The following is a 24,664-nucleotide window of genomic DNA, read 5'->3' on the forward strand; positions in this document are numbered from 1 at the left end:
TATCATTTTCAGTTGGGTTAAGCTCGGGTGGTTGGAAGAAATGTTGTTATCCTTCCCACTCAGGTTCAATTCCTGCGTGACATGTATAACTCATAACCAGGGATTTCTTGTAATGCCTTCTGGCCCTGTTGCCTAAGCAGTCCCTCAAAGACTAAAACATGTATATTTCCCATATGGAATATAATCATTTTTCTCATGGAACCCAAACGTAAATAAAAAATAAAAAATACAGTATTATTCCCAAATAGTCAATAATTAAGACCACAAACAGAAATAGAACTCAAGAAAAATAAAAAGAAATTATAAGTCACCTTTTGCATAGATTATCTGGGACTGAAATATGCACGTTTGAAGAATTCAGAATAGATCTCAAAAACGGGCTGAGGAAGTTTCCATCAGAATCGAAAACTTCTTTCAGCTGTAAAATGCTTTCCACAAATTCTTCAAATACATCCATTGGGATGTACCGTTCATGCAGAGGCTCAGTACCTGAGAATGAAATCAATGTGCAATATAATTAGACTTATGCCTTTAAGTAACCTACATGGAATAAACTACTTTCATAACATTCGTGAAAGCAAATGAAAAATATAACTTGCCATTTTTCCGTGAGGATGTCTCCATGCCCTGGAAAAAATCATGAAGTGCTTGAATGCATTCTGTTGCTGCCCTCCGAACAGCCTGCGTAAGTTGTTCCAGTGAGGAAAAAATGAACACTAACCAAAGACGAAAATCACTTTGCTAAGCTATGAATTGAATAGCCAGCTTGTATTTCTATTAATACATGTTAACTGACTGAAACATTTTCCATTTGGATCCATATAAAAAAATAACTGCTGTAGATGCTGTTTGACACTTCTCAGGAATAAAATGCACTAACTTGAACAGCGCTACTTAACGCCACTAGAATACACGGTAAAGCTAGCTGCAACTGCATCGCATTGATGCCCTGCATTCCATTTCTTTCAGATGACTCTGCTCTTGGTAATGCCAGACAAAGTGATGTCAATGCGTTCAGACTTTCCACCTGCACTTTAACAGGAACAGCTGATCCTGGTACACAAATATCCAACTAGTCAACTCAAGAAGCAATAAAGTAAAGTTAAAGGAAAATATAATACCACCATGTGCCCTTTCAGAACATGCATGGCAGAGCTAGCAACAGGGTATAATTACACAGACACCTGATACCATAACTACGTCTTCCAAAGGAAGCAGAAACTTCAAAATAAATTTTCCTGCCATTAAGAAAATTGATTTGCCTGAGAACAAATTTTACGTAGATGAGTCCTGACTCCTAAGCATCCAATAATAGATATCTTAAATTCTGAACACCAGAAAATAAATTTGGTTTGGTTTGGTTTATACATTAAAGTGCACAAGTGAGCTTGGTTAAAAGGGACTGTAAAGCATGCAAAGAAAGTTAAGCGCACAGGGAATGCAAAAACATATCCGAGAAGATGACAAAAGAAACACTTGAATGCTAGAATGAAAAAGCAGAAGTCAAAAGGAAAGCAATGAGAGTAGTAAGTCAGCACCAGAGACCAAAAATATGGGCAAGGAACTGAGGAAACCCAGTGAAGAAGATGGAGCCTGAAGCAGGAATTTCTTGGACAGCAGCAATATATGTATAAATAATTTATTAAAAGATGAAATTACAGATGATGATTCTTACAATTGCGGATGCCTGGCTTATATACTGCCATGGACACCCTTTGGGGAAAGGGCATGATCTTATGATCGTGCCCTTTCATCTAATTTAACTGAAAATTAAATAATAACCTAATCTAACTAATTTTTTACATAACATTGCCTTCCTCTCGAAAGAATGCTTTGTCCTCAAAGCATAAGTAATGACGGATGTTGTTGAAGAATGATTCATTCTCCCAGAAGGCGTCTTCTTCGGGTAAGTCCTTCCACTTGATCAGATATTCCAAGATGATCAAGGCCGCACATTTTAAAAGGTCTTGGATTAATCTCTCAAGTTCCGTTTTTTGGTGATGTGGATATTGGTATGGCTTGATGTTGACAGGGTCTGACCCTGCCTTGACTTCTATTGTATGCTCAATTTCCCTAGTAGGCGGCATCTTCATAGGTAGGTCTTGAAATACTTTTTCATGCTTCCGAATCAAATCTTGTATCTTTGGTGACTCTTCTCCGGTCATATTTGCAGATAAATCTCTAACTAGTGACATTGTAATACATAAGCGGGTGCTCCTTTTCGACTTAGTTTCATCATCTGAGATGATGATACAACTTGATTTTCTGGTGCTTGGAATCCGTGTAGCTTGTACTTCTGACCTCCCCATTTAAATTTTATAAATTGTACTTGATGGTTGGCGGCATAAGTACCTAAAGTTCGTAACCATTGGATACCTAAGACTACATCTACTCCTCCTAACGATACCGTGAAGAATGGAGACTCTAGATTAAAGCCTTGAATCTGCAAATTGACCTTATGGCATTTCCCTACCTTTTCAATCTTCTTACCATTAGCTACCATCACTTTCATGTTTGGTAAGGGAAATGAAAAGATATTGAGTCTCTTTGCCACGGTTGCATCTAAAAAATTGTGTGTGCTTCCAGAGTCGACGAGAACCACTACGTTGTTCTTCTTTATGTGTCCTTTTAACTTTAAAGTCTGAGGTTGTGATATACCTGTCATAGCCGATAATGACACTTGTGGAATACTTCCATCATCTAGTTCTGGTGAGAATTCTGGGGCGTCTTCTATGTCTTCTATGTCATAATCTTCACTGTTTGAATCATTGGTTGCTTCACAATTATATAGGTTCTTTGGTTCTTTTCCTTTAGCACATCTATGTTTGGGGTCCCATTTCTCACCACAACGTTTACATTTACCCTCTTTTATCCTTTGTATTTCCACATTAGATTTTTCATCTTCACGACGATGTGGTGGAACATATCTTGTATTATTTGAGTCCACATACTGGGGTATCCTTCGTCTTGCATAAGCTTTTTCCGCTGTTGACCAAAATATTGGTTCAAATTTCTTTTCAGTTGTTTTTGCTTTTCGTCTTGCTACTTCTATAGATGTAATGTCATGCATCTCAAGTTCTGCTTGTAAATGGGTTTTGAGTCCCGAGATGTATGACTGAATTAGACGAGATTCTGATAACCCAGGTACTCGTGTTACTAAGGTCTCCCATTCTTGAGTGTATTCATCAACACTTCCTTTTTGTCGTAGTTTGATGAGTTTTGAAAAGAACTCTTCTTCCTTTACACCTTGGAATCTTTTGAAGAATGCATCTTTAAATTTCCTCCAGCTAATGACATTTGTTGTCTTTTTCCACCACATATACCAGTTATATGCTTCTCCCTCCATTTTCATGGATGCATGTCTGAGCTTTTCGTCATCGTCAGTGATGTCATATATCTCAAAGTATTCCTCTGCTTTATTTATCCATGCAACATTGTTTTTTTTGTTCCCATCGAATTTAGGCATCTCGACTTTTGCCCGTCGCTGGTATGTTGCTACTGGTTGAGCGAAAAAAGGGTGTTGATTGGTAAAGTTTTCCCAGAGTTGCTTGTTTGTAAAGGCTGTGTTACTCACTTCTTGGTGGGGTGTTGCTGGTTTTTTTGGGGATTCAACTTTGTCATGAGAGTCTGTGGACTTAGTTGAATCTGACGAGATGTGTTCTTGATTCTCTTCACCTTCTTTTAGTAGTTGTTCGGGTGTACAATTCGACCTTTTACACAGACTTTTCAGCATTGATAAGACCTCCCTAATCCCCGCTTCTGTCTGGACATGGTAATTTTCCATCTTTATTTCTATTCGATTCGTCGTATCTTGAAGATTTTTTATTTTGTCTGCTTGCTCCCCAAGCTTGCTCTCGACTTCATTTAATCTTTTACTGAGGCGTGTATTTATTTGCCAGCTAAAATATTTTTCCTCCCCCTATTTTTTTATTAGCTAAAATAATTTTTATACATATAAATTTTAATTAATTAAATTAATATATATATATATATATATATAACTTTTTAATTAATTAAAATAAATTTAATTAATTAAATTATATATATTATATATAATATATAATATAATTAAATAAAGTTATGAAATATATATATATATATAACATATATATGAATTAATAATATAACTATATAATATACGTATATATAAATAAATTATATATAATATATAAATATTTAATATAAATATATGTTATAAATATATATATATATATATATATATATATATATATATGTTATAACTATATATGTTATAAATATATATATATTGAAACGAAACGGCACAACTATTCGTATGGTCTATAGATCCGATTGGGCTCGAATGAAGTTGCAATAGGGCCACAAGTAGGTCGAAGCACCTCCGAGAAGCCTTACCGGAATACCTGAAATTCTGCTACAGAAATCCAACTGTTACAGAGGAGATTGCACCGAAAAATTAAATTCACCGCATAATAGTCTGACGGAATTGGCGGCAGCGATAAAGGATTGCGGATGTGGTAGCTAGCGTAAGTGCGAGTGTGGTTTTGTTGTAGGCGGAATGCGGATTTACGGACTCGGGGATAGCAAATGGCGGCAGTGAGACAGCAGGAACTTGTGACAGCCGCTGGTACGTGGATGCTGGACGCTGTAAACAATGACTGAGGCAGCGTAGCACCAAACGGAAGCGAAGGCAGTGATCTACTGGCTCTGATACCAGATGAAGCAGGAATTTCTTGGACAGCAGCAATATATGTATAAATAATTTATTAAAAGATGAAATTACAGATGATGATTCTTACAATTGCGGATGCCTGGCTTATATACTGCCATGGACACCCTTTGGGGAAAGGGCATGATCTTATGATCGTGCCCTTTCATCTAATTTAACTGAAAATTAAATAATAACCTAATCTAACTAATTTTTTACATAACAGAGCCCCATGACATTATAACTCAGAATATTTCCTAACATTCAATGCTAGAAAAAATTTGAAAATAATAGTCGAGCTGACAGCTGAATGGGGGACCCTGCACTGCATTGTCTAACTGGTCTTGCAGACGAGCCATAGTCAAGGGTCTCTTTCTACCCGGAAAGTCTCTCTGTAGGTTGGAAATGGCAGGTGATCAGCCTATAGCCAGTAGTGTGAGAAGATCTAACCCTAAAAGCATTCCAATACAGTACGAACATCTCATGAAGAAATAATGCCAGATAATCTTACATGCTCATATTGTGCAAATGTCTTAAGATAACCACAGGAATCTTTGAACAGGAAATAGTATACTCTCCTGCTCTCCTAATACTCAGGACTATCTCAAGATTCTTACCACAAAATATAGCAAGCCTTGAAAGGGAATAGCCTACAAGTCAAAAGCTAGACTAAGGGACAACAATGAGGTGTGGACCACAGTCATCACAGCCACTACCTCTTGCTCTTTATGGACTTCCACCAATGCGAGGCTTCCCTTTAGATAGGCCACCTATGAGAGATATGCTAGGTTCAAGGATCAAGGTGACAAGAGGCCTTAGAGGATGGCTCTTCCTGTAAAAAATTGGCAGCTCAGGGATGAATTTCTCCTAGAAGAAATCATATCTTTCAATTCTATTTCAACCACCTATAATAAAATTTCATTTCTGACAATTCCAATAAGTCACATCTATAACGAACAAAGTTCATATACACAGCAGACTATTTCAGAAGATCTGAAATATATAAACATCTATGATAGGACAATAATATATTATAGAAGAATATTTGAATACAAGAGAGATGATTGAGTTACAAATGAGGGTTTGCTTTATATATAATAATATATCTATTTTTAAGGTCACAGCCAAGCCAGACACCAAATTGGTGTATGAGACCCCCTTGTTTGTGGGACAAGGGACCCACCTCAGCGCAGCGATTTGACTGAGTCTACGAAGGCATACATACTACATACTCTACCCCCCTCTGGTTTTGAACCTGTGACCTCTTAGGAGGAAACACATGCTCTTAACCATACGTAGGCAGGTACCCTTTCATGAATTGTCATGCTCTTAGGGATGCCTCTTGATTAACTAATTACTATTTAATTAACTATTCTTTATTATTATTATATTTATATTTTATTCATAACATTGCCTTCTCTTCAAAAAATGTGTCCTCAAAGCTTATTGTTGACAAGGCGTATTATTATATTTATATTTTATTCATAACATTGCCTTTCTCTTCAAAAAGCTTTGTCCTCAAAGCTTATTGTTGACAAGTCGTATCATCTGTTTCTTTTTCCTTTAATATTTTCGCATCTTTCAGAACGCTTTGAATTCTTGGAGTTGTCATCTTCGTTGATACAAGATGATAGGATCTTTTAATAGATAAACAAAACCGCCGCACTGAGAAGGGATCTAACCATCCTAAGTCAATATTCTGTGGAATCTTGCGGTTACTGAAAACTTGAGATCAACTTTTATCACAAGACTAAATTATGGTGACATCGACGTTCTTGGGAACATAAGTCACTAGTTTCTGGTTGAGATATCTGCTTTTATAATTTGGATGGCGATAAGGAAATATTGTGATGTGATCTCTCACTTTGTTTGTGGTAATTCGTGGTTTATTGAGGGAATCTGATTCCTTTTAGGTACAAAAGTCGCTTGATTAATTGTGAAATCTTCACTTGAAATTTCCATTGCTTGAACTGCAACTTCTAAGTACATCTTCGCTTCAACTAGTTTATCTTCTTCTTGAATTGTGATATTGACTGGATCAGTATTCATTCCCTTATCTTCAACTTGGACTGTTACGACTCGGGATTTCAATACTTCTTCTTGAGTAAGTTGTTCTAACTTGTCTTTTAGCAACTTTTTGTCACATTTAAGCTTCTTTATTTGCGTAAGAAGGATATGATTGTGATTCCTTAGACGTGTAAGTTCTTCGTTTTCTGAATTGTTGACTTTAGCCTAAATATCCTTCTATTCATCTTTTAAACTTTTGATTTGTTCTAATAAATTTTTATTAAGGTTCTTTAAACATAAATTTTCTTCTTCCTTTTCTGATAGAATTTCCTTGAATTTTTTCTTGACACATTCTTTTTCTTCTTCTAATTCTTTCTTTCTTTCCTTAGACTTCTTGACCTTCACAAGTAATCTTTTGCTATGGTCCCCTAGATGCAAAATTTCATTGTCCTTTTCTATTAATTTTTGTTCCGGTTTTGCAAGTTTTTCCTCTCATTCTATTATTTCCATTAATACAGCATCTTGACATTCTTCCACATTAAATAATTTTCCACAGGTTGGAAAACATAATTCGCAATTTTTATGAATCGTGGATATTCAATGTATGTTATACAAAACAGACAGTTAGTCCAAAATAATGATTGTTGTGTGGAACTCATCTAAACTGCATCCTTTTCCTCTTATATGGGCCTTTAGAATATAAGAACATATTCTCTTTTTTACTTTTTTTCCAAATAATCTTGTTATAAAAACGATTTTTTTTCACTATAATAACCCTTCCAACAAATAAAAACTCTTTTTTGAATCGGCATTTTTATTATTGTTATTAAATAACATATATATATGGTCCTCTTTTTTTAATCACTTTATAATAATTTATTTCATCCCTTCAAAATACATTATTTCACTTTCCTCAAGGAACCTTATCACTTTGATTATGTTTTTAATAAATTAATTAATTATTTATATAGTTGTCAACTATATATTATAATTATATAATTATAAAATATACAATATAATTAAAACTTTATATAATTTAAAGTTTGAAACTTTATGTGATTAAAACTTTATATAAACTAAAGTGAGGACACGACTCTATAGAAACGGCGAACAGTGGTTGATCGGCATGAATAACAACGGATGGTCGTGGATGTGGACGACGAAGTGAGCAACGGAGTGGGATGATAAGATCGGCGATCAGGGGATGTCAAGCGTGCTCGTTGGAAGAGGGAACGTGGACGATAGAGTGAGCGGCAAAGTGATCAGTGGTCAGGGGTGGTCGTGGAAAAGACACAGGCAAACAGCGGTGACCAAGGACAACTGGGAAAATGATGAGAGGGGATGTGGTAAAATTGTTGGAAGGTGATCGAACAGCAAGAAGAAACTTCAAATGGTATTTGCAATTGCTCGCTTGATGGTGCCTGTTGTAGAATGTCAAATGGTGACTGTGGTGACAAGGCGGGTCTGTAGTTGTGGTGTGCAGTTGTCAGCTCGTTGACGGCAATGTGTGGGCCTTTCGGGAGGTCGTGAGGCCCGACGGTTGGTTGTAGATGTCGGGTGGCGTCGAGTCTAATGGGCAGCAATGGAATACTATGGTGGCAGCGTCATTCTTTTGGAAGAACAACATCGAGCAATGCGGTAGTGGTGTGTGCAGCAACCCTTGTCGATGGCGGGTTGTTGCAATGTTGGTCTACGAACTGAACAAAATTGATTCCGCTAATAGTGTGGCAGCGACAATTCTATGCATGTTGTACAATGGCTTTTTTGTTTTGACACTTTTTTTTATAATATAATTGTTTATATTATTTTTATTATATAAATAATTTTTTTTGTATTTCAGTATTTTTTTCACCCTTTTTTATAATTTTCTTTTCCATGTTTTTTATTTGTTTTTTGTTTTATTTTTATTTTTTTGATGATTTTTTTCTATAATTTTTTCTAACTTTATATTTCAATCTTTTTTTCTTTTTTTTCTTTTTTAAATAAATGGCCAAAGGCCTAAATGGTGATATGGAGAAACTCCAAATTCTTGTAGGGAAATGCTTCAACGGCAACAATGTTGATGAATTTGATAGTCAAAAACCTGGATCGAAGAACACGGCTCTCTGCAACAGTTGAGCGGCCAAAGGATCGAATTGCTCTGATACCAAATTATCACTCTCTGGGCCTTCAACAACATTATCACGTGACATCCTTTTTGCTCAAATGAAAAAAACTTAACCTCAATAGTGGCAACATAACGTACCATAACAATTGACAAATTGTTAAAATCTAATCTTGAGCTACTCTAAAATCTAAAATCACCCCATTAAAATTTAATTTCCTGCTACTCTTCTTCCTTCCCCGCTACTCTTCTTCCTTCCCCGCTTGGGAGAGAGTTCGATGCTCTCTCTTCGCATAATCTCTTAGATTCCGCTATAGAATTCAGGAGGAACATGTGGATCCTTGAGTTGGGTTCTAGATTGGGTTGTAGAATCCATTTGTTCATGATGGACAAGGGTTCAAAACCTCAGGAGGAAAAGAAGTCGAGAAGGGTGGTGCTAATAGCAGTGGGAAGTCTTATGAATTTGAAATAAAATGGAAGGAGGGGAGTCCAAAGAAGAGTGAGATTTTTCGGAACAAACCATATTGATGTGGCGAATCTAGACAGACATCTCAGCAACGCATGGACGAAATCAGAAACCCAGAAGCTAGAGGAGTAGGAAATTGACACAAAAAAATTGGATATCACGAGTATTATCGCCCAGGGCACATAGAGTGACCTAGCATCAAGATAGTAGATATTCATATCCATGTTCCCAATGCAAAATTGTCATCCTCGTCAACATTGGTTTCTTATTGCTTTATCTAGCATTCTTGGTGAAGAAACTATTGTGTTCACGAAAGATATCATCAAAGGAAAAATCACTCCCTCAAAACACCAATCTCCAGGGCCAGAGCCAGAGCCTCAAAGTTAGTCTCAAAATCAGAGCAACTTTAGTTGTCAGAGAAATTGTAAGTTTATTGCATGTTGGTATCTACATTTGGAGATTTGGAAGACTAGGCCTTAGAACTAAATGGGCTATCCATGAGATAATATACACAGTAGTCCAAGCACTTTCATGGATTGTATTTGGGGCAGTAAATTGGACATGAGAAGATATTCAAAGCTACAACACACCTAAAGTCTCTATATCTCTGATGGCTTATGAACTTCATTATGAATACAATATTCTTGATCTCTGCAATCATCAGTTCACGTCCACAACTCCTAATCCATATAGTATTCTCCCTCTTGATGACTTTTTTGCATTGATAATGTTCCATACCCGTGGATTTTTAGTGGCATTTGTCCTCAAAGGGACTACAGGAATCACCATTGTTGAAGAAAAAGAAGAGGAAGAAAAAAAAAATATGTGAACCTCTCCTGGATGTTAGCACTCTGAATCCTGGCACTGAGAAAGAATTAATAACCCATTATGCTACAGAAGGTATTCTGTCAAGAGATACATGGTGATGGTTGAATGTTGTATTGAACAAAGGTTACAGAAATGCTTTGCAATTGACAGATGTTCCTGCACTGGCACCTGGTGATAGCGCTGAAAATATGTTTGAACTTTTTAAATCAAACTGGTCTAATGACATAGTGGAACACCAACACCCTGTACACCTTACATTGCTTCGATTCTTTTGGCCAAATCTTGCACTTACTGCAGCCTAGCCATTGCAAAATTGTGTGTAATGTATATTGGCCCAGTTTTGATACAAAAATTTGTTGATTTTACATCTAGAGATCAGAGCTTTCCTTATGAAGACTATGTGCTTGTTTGGATACTATTTTCAGCAAAATCCATTGAGGTTCTTTGCTCCCATCAGTATAACTTTCAATGTCAGAAGTTGGGCATGCTGATAAGGTCTACTGGTCTACTTTGATCACAACTATATACAGAAAGGGTTTAAGATTGTCAAGCTCCGCTAGGCAAGCTCATGGTGTTGGACAGATTGTAAATTACATGGTTGTAAATGTTCAACAGCTTTCGGATGTTGAAGATTCATTACATGTGGATGATGCCTCTAAAAGTTGGGGTTGCTTTATCAATCTTGTTTGGGGTTTTGGGCATTTCTATGTTGTCTAGTTTTGTTTGCATGGCACTGATAATGGGCATTGTAGCTTGGGGATCCAAGAGATGGACTTATCAGTTCCAATTAATGAAAAGGTGTGGTCTTCATATGAAGGCAACTAATGAGTTTTTGAATTATATGAGGGTTTTATCAAACTTCAAGCATGGGAAGGCCACTTGCAAACACGTGTAGAGTCTTTTAGGAATTCCGAATATGAATGGATCCGCAAATTTATGTATTCTATTTCAGTGAATATAATTATTCTGTGCAGCACGTCTTCACTTGTTTCAGTAGTGACATTCACTAAATGGAGCATGCCTTCACTTGTTTCAGTAGTGACATTTACTACATGCATTCTTGTAGGAGCAAAACTTACAACAAGGAAGGTGTTCACTGCAACATCTATTTTCAAAATTCTTCAAGAACCCATTAGGAACTTTCCTCAAGCTTTAATATCTATCTCACAAGCAATGGTGTCCTTGGATAGACTTGACAGGTATATGCCCAGCAATGATCTTGATACTGAGGCAGTCAAAAGGTTACCGCCAGGCAAAGAGATTGTTGTTGTAGTTGAAAATAGTACTTTCTTTTGGGATGAAGAGGAATCCAAATCCACTCTTCAGAATATCAACCTTGAGGTTCGAAATGGATCTTTGGTGGAAAATTTTGGCACAGTTGTATCCGGGAAGTCGTCTTCACTGTCATCCATTCTTGGGGAGATGCCAAAACTCTCTGGCGTGGTATAACTACTATCCCTACTATCATATTTACTTGCATCTCCATCTTCCTCTTTTAGTCTCCACTACATTAAAAATATGTATTTATAACTTGATAACATTATCAAGATAATTGTTACAAAATTTGTTATAGTTTCCTAGTCAAACTTAGGCCAGCAGAGAAAATAAGCCAAACTGACTTGCTGGCAAGTCACACTTGCTTCTTGGCGAGTACAAAATTGCCATTCTTGTCAGGAAAAATTAGCCTAGTTTGACTGAGTTTTTCCTGTGTTTGAGCCGATCACTTACTCTCTAGTCTCACCCAAGTTTTAAGGGAGACAAGTTTTGTAACTATAAGAACCAAAACATGGAAAGGCTCCTCCTGCCAGAGAAATGTGAGATTGCAATAGGTACAAACCTAGGACAAACGGATATTGAAAAGAAGAAACTTGTACCCATTATAAGTTTTGATTTCAAAGGCCTCATATGACTAGTTCTTAGTACACTAAACTTAATTTATTGCAAGATAACCAGATGAAAGAAACAGTAGTCAAAAGTAACAGAAACAGTAGCTGACTTGAAAACTGTCACTTCAGAGGTATAACAGACTTGTTTGTTGTTAATTAATGATTCATTGATTCATCAAACATGATTTGTTCTCTTAGATTTGTTGCCCTCATTCAGACTAAATAGGTCTATTAGATTAAACTCTATTTCTCACCAATTTTGTCAGAAATCACTTAGATCTAGGATCTATGTCTCTTTGCAATGAAAGCCCTTACCACCTGTATGGAAGTTTTAAAATTGACTTTACATTTAGCTTGTGCACAATTCAACTATTTTTTCATGTCTTCTCAGCATGCTTTTCCTTTTCCTGCCTCTTTTTCCTAACTAAAATTTATTTTGTTGTACCTCTTCCCTTGTGGTTCCTTAGCTGAATTTCTTCCTTCTTGAACTCACAGTTGATGATGGTTTCTTCTCTCTTGTTTTGCAATTTTCTTTCTTTACATTTATTCTTATTCCAATCAGAGTTGTCTTCCAAGTTCACTTCAGTATCTAATGGGGGTTTTCCTCAATCCTTCACTTTCTTAGGTTTTCTTATGTAACCCATTCTCATTTTTCACTTCTCCTTGCATCTCAAAACCCTTCTCTCCTTTAGCACTTAGGTTATAGAGAGGGAAATAGTAGGGCCATAAGCCATATTCATGGCAAGACCGACACTGAAGGGTAACCTTTTCATAATCCAAAACCTGTTTCTAGGTAAAACCATTGAATTTCAAAGGAAGCCTTATATGCAGATCCATTTCCACACATCATAGTACAAGACATGTGACCAACTATGGGAGGCTGCATTGTCAGGTACTTTCTTAGATAACTTCCAATACTCTTCAAGGTTGATTCATACCAAAATTGTGTTAACAAATTTAGGAGTCAAACTCAAAATGGCATAGTTTCAAATTTTTCTATAAAAGGATTGAAATTATAAATTTGTATACCATGGTTTCAATCGAGGTTTTCCTTCCACAATTAATATGGCCCAACTTTCAGAACAACTAGTTTATTTTCTTGAAACTCAAAAATCAGAACAAAGAAACCCCTATCATATTATTGTACATTCATAGAGCATGCTTTCTGAACACCAATCCAAAATAGTACTGAAATGAATTGACCAATGCAAAAATCCAGAGCTCTGGACAACTAGAAGTTTCTAAACCTGCAGATCTAATATGTGCACAAAAGACAACAATGAGAGAACACTCACATAACAAGATAACGCAAGAGAAGAATTGTCGCAACTATACACATTGTACCAATGTAGTTTGACTCATCCAAGACCCTTTTGTTGAGCCTTGTGGAGTCTTCTCTAGCCCCCACACTCACTAAAAAACTCAACAGCAAACTCACCACTTGCTATAATCGCCATACTCATCGAGACTCGCCATATTTTTGCACACTGAATTTATTGTATTTTGAGGTTCATTTGTATTTGTTGAGTCTTTCCCAAGTCATTGAGTTTTTTTGAGTCCTAGGCTAGCTGAGCATTTATCAAGTTTGAGTGTGACAATATTGCATTGTTGTTATGGTTCCACAGCCACCTTAACTTCCATAGTTAGTGGAATAGATTGTTAATGTATTGACAGCCATCTTTATTAAATAAGGCTCTACATAGTAGTATAGTGTGAAATCAATAAATGTAAGTGACCTTGTTAAAGAAGGTCCAGTAGTTAGTGGTTGAGGCCTCATTAATGGAAGTCCATTAGGTGGTTATGGTTTTCATCAATTAGAAACTATATATATAGTAGTAGAAGCTATGTAATGGGTTATCAAGTGAATATTGTAGTATTTGGAGCTCTTCTCATGTTGGAGATTGCCCCCTAGAAAAGGCAAGTGAACATTGCATCTAGTTTGGAATAGCAATAAAGGATTCTTAAAGTGTTATTTTCCAATTTTTGTTCTATTATTTGCTTTTCACAGTTCTATCCCATCTATCTTATTTAATTGGTTCCGCATTTATATTATGCCTTTTTGAATATTCTATTTCAACTAACAAGAAACACCACAAATACAAGTGGTCTCAGAGCACTTTTTCATGCCAACACATGTTCCAATTTTAGAAAAACATTATTTAGGTTAGAGATGTGTTTCAACATCTTTAAATAACACAAATATCTATCATTCAATGGTCAAGCCTGTAGTTGGGAAAGAATACATGTAGAAAAATAATAGAGGCATCACCTTGATGAACACCTTTGTAACATTTGTCGGCACCCCTTTGAGTAGCTCTGCATCAAATAACACCTACATATGGAATTATTGACCATGTTCCTTCAGGTATATCAAAATCCCCCTCAGCACACTTGTAACCAACCTTACATAAACGTATTAGTCATCCTACTGCCATGAGTACATGGAGAAAAACACTTGGGAGATAACTCCAACATACTAGGGAATTGGGTAGTATGACTAACGGTATAATCTATCACCATTAGTTGGTGCCATGAAAGATTCAGTTGACTACTATTGATGGAAACCATAGGTATATTAAGAGCTATAGAAATTGACACTCCTCTATCCTTAGGACCCTACAAATCCTAGCCTCTTCCTATAAACCATAGCTTTTGAAACACAGATAACAAAGTTCCTACACATTTCATAGTATCAAGAGTATCGAAAGTTCATCAATGCAGTAATACTCCCCTCAAATTGAAAAATATGTCTAGGCCCTACCAATATTGTTACACGAGAACTAGCTCAACAAAATCCTCGTACAACATTGATTGTTGTGGTGTCACTTTACAGTAACTAATTTTTCTTTTTTGGTGGACCATCTCATACCATTACTTGTGGCCCCTCTTAACAAATTTCTTTTGGTACATTGATTATGTTGGGGTAAAATTTGGCTAACCTCTTTGATGGACCCAATGGTCCCATGACAAACACTCGTAGCATGTCAACCATGAGGAAGTACATAAAATAGTTGAGTCTTTCGCCTAGTAAATTAGAAAAATGGAAACCAATATGTCTTCCCTCACATTTCACATATCCCCCATTTTCAAACCAATGGCCCTTTTTCAAAAGCTTTTCCATACAATGGTAGTTGATTATTTCTCTAGTGGTTGCTTTGAAACCTTTGAGCATGTAGGAATTGCCATTCTCTTGAAAACTCGTGTAGAAATCCAAGAAATCCATGGTGATAGGTCCTAGTGTTCTTACCCATTCATCACCCAAAGAAACAACACAGCCACCCATTTCAATGGAAAACATGTGGCTTCCTTGTGAGGGAAGACATACTAGTTTCCATTTTGCTAATTTAGGAAACAATTCCTTGTAAGCAAGGAGAAAAAGGTGAGAATAATACTAGATGACAAGTGGCAAGTGAGAATGTATCACAGAGTATTTGTAAACATCTAATTGTAACTCTCGTGTTTAGGAGACAAAAAACCACTAATGACCCCATTGATTTCTCCATCAATTGACTTCATTATATTTTGGATTTTATGTACTACAATATCTGCATTTGTGGCATTCCTCTCTTGTAGTCTTCCTTTTACTTTTTAAATGCCACTTATATTGCTTCAAGGAGAAGGAGCAATTAGTTACACGTGTTATCATCATCTTATTTTCGTAAGTCTTCTCATCTTTGTTTGTAAGAACATATAGGATACTGGGAAAAAATTTGCCATCTTCTAGCAACAGTTTGATCTATTGTCAAGTGATTAGCACAAGCACAACAGATGAACAACATAGAGTAATGATTATATCTAGCAAATATTTGCAACTACACCTTCCAATAGTTACAATTGAGACGGTTCTTCAGTTCTGTGCGACTTACAAAGTCACATTCCATGGCAATGCAGTTTCTCAAGAGAGGTAGATTGTCTTCCTTTTCAAGCCTTCCTAGAAGTTGTTTTTTCCTAGGTTTTGATAGTGTACCAGTTGTTATTATACACCATCTTCTTGAGGATCCTCGGACTCTTTATATTGCTATGGAGGTAGAGATACAACAGTCTCTAATGAACATGTTAAGTCGTCACGGTGGTCGTGTTTCTCATTGAACATTCTTGACATCTATGGCTCCAATCATTTCTCGAGATCCAACAATTTTTATGCAGGTTGCTAGTATGGTTTGTCAATTACAGACATTGGGGGACAAATATCATTTTGTCAAAGGAGGATAAAGAGAAAGGTAAAGAGAGGGAGAAATTGAAGGAAAAGGATAAAGAAAAAGATAAAAGTCAAAGTTTCTAGGCAGGCTGAGGCAGGTGTTCCATCTATTTAATTTGGTCGGGTGCCTAATGTAAGCAAGCCACATCATCAGCTAGCATTTATATCATGGCATATTAGGGCATGTTACCCACCCACATGTATGGGTAACCATAGGAGAAATTTTTTCTTTCTATGATGTAATTTGTCCGCTAGTTGTCATACATTATTTATTATATGTTGTCTTTTACTTTCCATTTGTTTTCACAAATCATCTATAGCCTGAGCTTTTTAGCATGTAACTTGGTTGGCATGATTGTGCCTAAGCATTAATGCCATTCCTCTCTTGTAGTCTTCCTTTTACTTTTTAAATGCCACTTATATTGCTTCAAGGAGAAGGAGCAATTACTTACACTTGTTATCATCATCTAATTTTCGTAAGTCTTCTCATATTTGTTTGTAAGAACATATCGGATACTAGGGAAAACCTTGCCATCTTCTAGCAATAGTTTGATCTATTGTCAAGTGATTAGCACAAGCACAAGCACAACAGCTGAACAACATAGAGTAATGATTATATCTTGCAAATATTTGCAACTACACCTTCAAATAGTTATAATTGAGACGGTTCTTCAATTCTATGCGACTTACAAAGTCACATTACATGGCAACGCAGTTTCTCGAGAGAGGTAGATTGTCTTCCTTTTTTAGCCTTCCTAGAAGTTGTTTTTTCCCAAGTTTTAATAGTGTACTAGTTGTTATTATACACCATCTTCTTGAGGATCCTCAGACTCTTTAGATTGCTATGGAGGTAGAGATACGACAGACTCTAATGAACATGTTAAGTCATCACGGTGGTCGTGTTTCTCATTGAACATTCTTGACATCTATGGCTCCAATCATTTCTCGAGATCCAACCATTTTTATGCAGGCTGCTGGTATGGTTTGTTAGTTATAGACATTGGGGGGTAGGACAAATATCATTTTGTCAAAAGTGCATAAAGAGAGGTAGGACAAATATCATTTTGTCAAAGGAGGATAAAGAGAAAGGTAAAGAGAGGGAGAAATTGAAGGACAAGGATAAAGAAAAAGATAAAAGTCAAAGTTTCTAGGCAAGCTGAGGCAAGTGTTCCATCTGTTTATTTTGGTCGGGTGCCTGATGTAAGCAAGCCACATCATAAGCTGGCATTTATATGCATAGACATTGGTGCATTTATGAGGAGGTTTACTTCTTATGGAACCTAAGGATCATGGCATATTGGGGCATGTTACCCACCCACATGTATGGGTAACCATAGGAGAACTTTTTTCCTTCTATGATGCAATTTGTCAGCCAGTTGTAATACATTATTTATTATATGTTGTCTTTTTCTTTCCATTTCTTTCACAAGTCATCTATAGCCTAAGCTTTTTAGCATGTAACTTAGTTGGCATCATTGTGCCTAAGTTTTTCCTGAAGGTTGAATACTATGTTTACAATGTGTTCTTTTCTATGGTGATTTTTTCTTTGCTTTGTTTATACAGGTCATCTGGCCACATAGTGGCCACTAACGCCCAACTGAAGAAAACATGTTTGAGTTTCTTGTTAATTTGGGGGGAAATGACATTGACATCGTTGATGTGTATATGACGTATAAATCCTTTGTAGTCTATTTTAGTTTATATTCCAGTGTTCATCGTTTTTCATGTCTTATACTTGGCATTGTATCTTCTTTCATTTTCAGAAGAGGAACTCCGTGTTGATGGTAAGAAGCAGGAATTGATGACAGAGTAGAACAATAGTAGTGGAGTGACAAATGCAGAAAGAGAGAGAGAGAAGAGAACCATTCTAGTGACCCTTAAAGCCAATATCCTACATGAGACACACACCTATAAGACTGATGGTAAAGTCTTTAGAGTTGGTGAATTCACTTGCAATGCCTTGGCAACACAATGATAATGTTTTGAAGTGATGAAACAATATTTCATGTGTAAATTGTAGTCCAATCAATATTAAGTTGGAAACTCATATTGTAATACTTGACATTTTATATAATATAATTTATGTGGTTGAAATTATTTGTAGTTGCACTTGATATTATTTAGTATTGTAATTAACATATGTAACTTTGTGTTTTCATATTAGATGAACATGCACATTGTATGACATTTTTTTTAATTTAGTCGCAAAATCATACTAATTAATTTATGTTGATTAATAATGAACACAGAAAATCAATTTATGTTGGATGGTGTTGTCATTGATGTCAACCCCTAGAGTTGACTAGGTTTGACTTTGACTATAAACACCAGTCATTGATGTCAAATGGTTAATGAATGCTTCCTAGTAATTGTCGAATTACATCAAGATGGCATTTATACCATAGGATGGTTGAAAAGCCAAGTGCTAGGGTTTGGGTTCCTTGGACTAAGGATGTACCTTGACCTTGTCGAGGGTTTTTGAAGGGTCAAACCATTGAGTTTGTGTTGGAGATCTAGGTCATTAGATTCTCCTCAAAGAGATGTTTCTGTTGATATGTGGTACGCCCCGTGGTTCCTCCTGGTTTGAGAGAAAATTGAGTTTGAAATTGAAGACCCAATTTTGTGGGCTAAAACCCCAGGGGGTAGTGACATGACACCTCCTCCTATGGTTGTCAATATATGACATTGTTTATCACTGTAATCTCACCACGTATAAGTTACATAACTCAAAGAACCAAAGACAATAAACCAATCATTGACTTCACAACCTAAGTAGGACCATATACACTAAGCCCATCATTGATTTCAAATTCTAGTAGAATTAAAAATATTTTTAGGGATAATCCTTCAAACAAATATTTAAATAAAGCTATTGAGGGTTATTTGTTCTATTGAGTGGACAACTCAACCCTTGGCCAACTCAACTCCTAATTACAAAAGGTATATGGGCTTCGCTTAGGGCCTAAGTTGATAATGCTAATTAAACAAGTTATAATAATTAATAATAATTGCACTCCCTAAAAGTCCTTCAACATTTACATGAAGCTCCTAACTAAGCCTACTCAAACACTATAAAAGGAAATCTAATGCACTTACAAAGACATTAACATTTCAACATCTAATTCACACGTAGCTATGAAATTTTCGTCTTATTGAGGCAAAGAAGAATTTTATTTTTTTGAGGTATAGATAACACAAGCTTTGATTGGTTTATCTCTGTGGTGAAAAGTCTTCTAGGCTACAAGGAGTGCGAAAATCCTAAGGTAAGCAATAGCCACATTTTAAATTATTTTCTGAACTAATAAAAGCCCAAGGTTTCCACAAGCCTATTTTGGTCGGACTTAAAGTTTTTTTTTCTTTTTGGTATGTCTTGAATTTTTTCGAGGGGGGGATTCGTTAAGGCTTCAGCCATACCTCAGCCCTTCTTGTTCAAGATCTAAGATAAGTAATTGAACACCCTACTCGGTCTTCAATCCTCTACAGCACTCAGCGTTCTAGGGCTTCAATCCAGGAAGTTTAAACCATTGTTCTATTCTAAGCGGCTATGGCATCGTTCAGTAGGAGAGAAGGGTTAATTTGGTTGAAGGGTTCATTATCTTGATGAAAACATTTTGGTACAAGCAGAGGATGCTCTCTAGGGCAACCTCTAAGTTCTATTATGTGACTGTAATATGTTTTATCACATGTTTGCAATTAAAAACAAACAAAAACAAAAAAAATGGATGTCTTTCAGGCTTGCAAAATAGTGATAAATTGGTGAGACATTACTTTTTACAATGACCCTAAATAGTGACTCCCTGTGATCTCATTGTGAGCTACTGAAACATTAATGAAAACTAAATTATGTATTGTACAGTGACCTAAATTGAAGCAATATGACAACAGCCAGACAGAATTGTTGACCTACAATGATAAATTGTTGACATTTGGATAAGCGACCTTTAATGTCAGCACCTTGTTTGACTTTGACTATTGCTAATGATTTACATTGTTCTTTGGCTAGTGATGTATGCAATGGGACAGCAAGTGGCATAGTTTGATTACATAACCTTGACATGACTATTGAACAGTGACTGCAGTCTGCATGTGACAATGGATTGATATCCTGACAATAGGTTGACAGTTGTGACAAAATGACTTAAAGTCGTGACTTTGAAAGACAATAATGAACTTGATTGGTTACATGACACTTGACATCATCGTGACATCCACTATGGTGAAAATTGCTTTGACAATTTGTTCAGATTTGAATCTAGTATGACAGCGTTAATGTGACTATTGTAAACAAATTATCGTGGTTGTCTTAGAGTCTGATGACAGTAAAGAGATTTATATCCCTTATACAGTGATAAGGTGATCTACAGCAAGTGACACACCTTGACTTTGGCTTGACACATAGATTGTGGTACATAGATATGTGACAGCGATAACCTAGGAATTTGTACTAGTGATGACCTAGGGATTTGTAATAATGACCTAGAGGGTGTACTATCATAATGACACGATTTTACATGATAGCAAGTTTTGAAGGTAATATCATCCAGTTGTGCAACACATTGAAGAAAATGGATAGCAGGGCTTGACCAATCAAATAGTGTGTTGACATATATGTTGGTAGCTTTCTGGGGACAGAACTTGAGAACATTGATTGCAGGGCATCGGGATGACCTAACAAACCTTGCGTTATGCCATCATTTGCTAGTAGTGCCAGATGGTTGCAACATCATGTGCAACCTGATGATAGCATTGATGACTATTCATTCGTGAAGTGATATTCAGTGGTAGCCAGCAATTATACAGTGATTTGCAGTAATAGTAATGGCAATTGTGCAGTGATAGTGATATATAGGGATAGTGATGTACAGTTGTACAGTGATATGTGTAGCATCGTGCAGCGACCAGTCTGTGGGAACAGTGATCAGCAGCTACCAGGATTCGAAATATATTCTACACTTTCCTTATAGTTATTCTACATTGATTCAGTGTACAAAGGATCCAATCTGAAAATTGTGAAATGTGGTCTTCTATCTCGTTAGAGCGACAAGGTGGTGCAAGGTAGGGGATTGGAGTCACCTTCAGGTTGTGGCCTGAGAACACTTCAGGGCGGCAGGGTGGTGCTAGGGCAAGTTGTGGCTTGCACAAGGCGTTGTGGCGTCCATTCAGTTGTGGCTAATAAACTGACAAGGAAGGGAAGCATCCTTTATGACAACAATTGCTAAACAGAGTGTTGGGGCACTCATCAGGTTGTAGCTTGATCTACAGGGCGTTGGGGCGTCCTTCTAGTTGCAGCAAGATATTAGGGTATAGTAGCCTCCTACAGGTTGTGGCCTGTGAATTAGGGGTTGACGCATCCCTCAACTGTAACTGAAATCTTCATGTAATTAATACTTCTTTTAAAGAGAGAAGACAATCACTAGATAAGCATTCGGTGGTTTTTGACCCAGAGGGGGTTTTCCACCTAAAAATATTTGTGTCCTTTGTTTTATCTTTCTACATTTTTGTATGGTTTTGTCTACTGTTAATTATTGTTTATGATCATCTGAAGAAGAACAATAATAATAACTGAAAATTAACTAATGCTCTGAAAAATATTAAATAGTGCTAAGAAATATTGATTCACCCCCCGCCCCCCCAGTGTTTCCAACAATTCGTATCAGAGCATTTGTTCCTTCAGTAACAGCTTAACTGCTGGAAGGCAGATCTCAGAGCATAGAGATGGGAAAGTCAAAGAAGCAAGTTGCCAAGAATTCCAAGGATGCAAAAGAAGGTACAGGTATAGTAACATCTAAAGAAAATCAGTATTATGCACCAACTCCCGAATTTGATGCAGATAATTATTGGACATAGGAATCTAGAATGGAAGTCCATTTGCAAGCTCATGATGTATGACAATTCGAAAGCCATGAATGTCACTCTTGATGTTTTGCCAAATTTCGTAAAGTTAAAATTGGTCAATGTTCAAAAGCCAAAATTCTTTTGGAAAGGCTCCATAATCTCTACTCAAAGAAGCATGGAGGTCAAGATATAGATCTTGAAAATCATGCAAATCTTAATGATGATAGTGAAGAAGTTGAAGGAATGAGTAAGACCGAAAAAAATGAGGTGATCAGGGTGATAAAAGAACTCAAAAGCCAAAAGGGAAAAGGAAAAATTTCTGGAAGTAGAATTGGAAACAACAAAAGTATGTGCTAAAGAACTCATCAAGGAAAATGAAGACTCTGAGAAGATGATTAGCAATCTTAGAACTCAATTGGAAGAAGTCAAGAATACAGAGACACTAGACCTCAAGTGAGAAGTCCAACAGAAGCAAGAAGAACTCGACACAACCTTTGCAGAGATTAGTAGGCTCAAACAACAGATGCAGGAAGCAGAAATTGGAAGGAAGGAATTTGATCAAAGATACATATCCGCAGTTGACCAAAAGCAAAAGGAATTGGAAACCTCTTCAACTGAACTAAGTAGGATTGAGATTGAGAAGCAAAAGGAACAAATATAGGTACTCAACGCACAAGTTGAAAAGGCCTCCCTTATCAAGCTACAAGTTGAAGAAGGAGAAGAAAGGAGTAATGGTTATATCGTTTATATGCAAATTTTAGTCCTATTGTCTTGAGAGGAAAACCCACAAGAACTCTTCTCTTCTTATAGAACTTCAAATGACGAATTCCAAGACCTAGGACCCTTATCAAAGTCCCCTCCAAGACCAAGTCAATCTTTCCTTCTTCATGAACTTTCTTTTCTCTATCAACTTCGACCCCAGTGACTTTTGCAACTTCAACCCCCAACGGTTTCTTCTGCAACTCTGATCTTTAGTTGCTGCAATAGATGCCTTGATTATCTCGCACGTGTGAAGGATAGAAGCCCAAAGACAAACCCAAATCGTCGCTTTCCCCTTCTCGTTCTTTGTTAGGTATTTGGCTTCCTTTCTCGTCCTCTTTTCCTTTTAGATTGAACTTTTTGAGAGCTAATTGGATTATCTTCAAATGAGGTCAAAGTCTTCTTATATATAGGCTTCTTTTTCAGTCGAATTGATGCCTTTCGGCCAACTTGTCCACTAATGAAGGTCGACTTGTTCTTTTGATCATGACAAGGTCTTGGTGGGTCTATTTGACACTTCTGACTTACATAAATTTTCTTTGCAAAATGTAACATGCCCAAAAATGGTCTTCCATACATGACAATGACTCAATTGACTTGTACACTCAATGACAAGCCCTAGAAGCACTCGTTGGGTGCTTGACCTATAAATAAATTTTCCTTGAGCATGAAACCCATGCCTCAAAAATGACAATAAATTTACTTTTCTCTTTTACACAAAATACATAAAAACGTGATTATACATGTCATTATGAAGGCCGAAACTAGTTACATATTTCAACAAATTTAGGGTTCCTTGCAAGGAGCTTGTAAACTATTTTCCTTGTCCAAATCCAAATCTAGTAGTAGCATCATCCAAATTTAGTTCAAGAGTGTATTTAGCAGATGCATCAGTCTTCTTGTAGCAATACATCTATTTCAAATAATTTTTGTTCTTAACATTTGAGCCTTTTCAAATATCACTATTCACAATTTTAGCAAAGGCGAAGGCATTGATGCTCTACCATCTCTCCCAAGATATCGCTTGTGGATTCTCACTAGTTGTTAGTTGGAATGTTAGCTACTATCACCAAAGGGGGATTAGGGGTAGGAGTGGACAAAGGTTTCTTGGTTTGAGCATCAATCATCATCATAGCTTCTTTGTCTCTGTCCCAAACTTCCAACCATGTTTTTGGCTATTGCATCATGATGTTTTCTTCAATTGCTTCCTTAAGATGACAAATGAAACTTTCTTTAAAAAAATAATTAGATATCCAAATGCTTAGAGGCGAAAATATGGTCAATAATTGTGCCAATTTCGTAGAATTTTATTAGTTGTACCAAATAGTGAGTATCATGCTCAAAACATATATAAAGGACGTACACAAACTGCGTCAAGGCAATGAAGCCTCCATAAGCTCTCACATACATTTTCCACCACTTCTAATGTTCTAAATCCAAATATAGTCTCCATAGGTAATCAGTGGTGCCATGGTGGGAGAAATAGTGTTCCATTTGGGTAGCCCACCCGAAGGATCAGAACCATCAAAATGGTTAATGCGGACCTTTGGAAAGCGATGCCACAAATTCTTATTGAAATTATGGGCAGGGATTACTCAGCAAGAGTGTTTGAGCAATCTACACTTCATTGGCTAGGATTCTTGGTTGGATCAATGTCTAGATCTAGTATACTAATACCCAAGCAAGAACTTAACAGCACCAACACCTAGCCTTGCCTATTCATTGCGGTGGTCATACCTTTGAGTGAAAACTTAATGCTAGAAACCCTAGCTTCAAGAGGTTGGTTATGAGCAAGTAGACTACTTTAGGTTCTCTATATTTTCCATATTGCATGTCTAGACAATGGGCCCACCTAAGATTTTGGCAAAGTCCTATTCCCCACTTATCTTACTAC

At 36.6% G+C, this 24,664-nt stretch overlaps 1 protein-coding gene across 1 annotated transcript in view; it reads right to left on the bottom strand.

Annotated features, from left to right (window-relative positions):
- LOC149177582 (uncharacterized protein At3g06530-like) overlaps nt 1-24,664 on the bottom strand; it is a 280,290-nt gene that overhangs the window by 118,602 nt on the left and 137,024 nt on the right. The window contains 3 exon segments of the mRNA XM_089420165.1: nt 312-489; nt 600-681; nt 881-1,053. Coding sequence (XP_089276291.1) covers nt 312-489; nt 600-681; nt 881-1,053 — 433 coding nt within the window.

Source organism: Pinus tabuliformis, chromosome 4_1, assembly GCF_031772625.1.
Source record: "Pinus tabuliformis cultivar Carrire ecotype Pingquan chromosome 4_1, CPIR1, whole genome shotgun sequence".
Taxonomy (NCBI): domain Eukaryota; kingdom Viridiplantae; phylum Streptophyta; class Pinopsida; order Pinales; family Pinaceae; genus Pinus; species Pinus tabuliformis.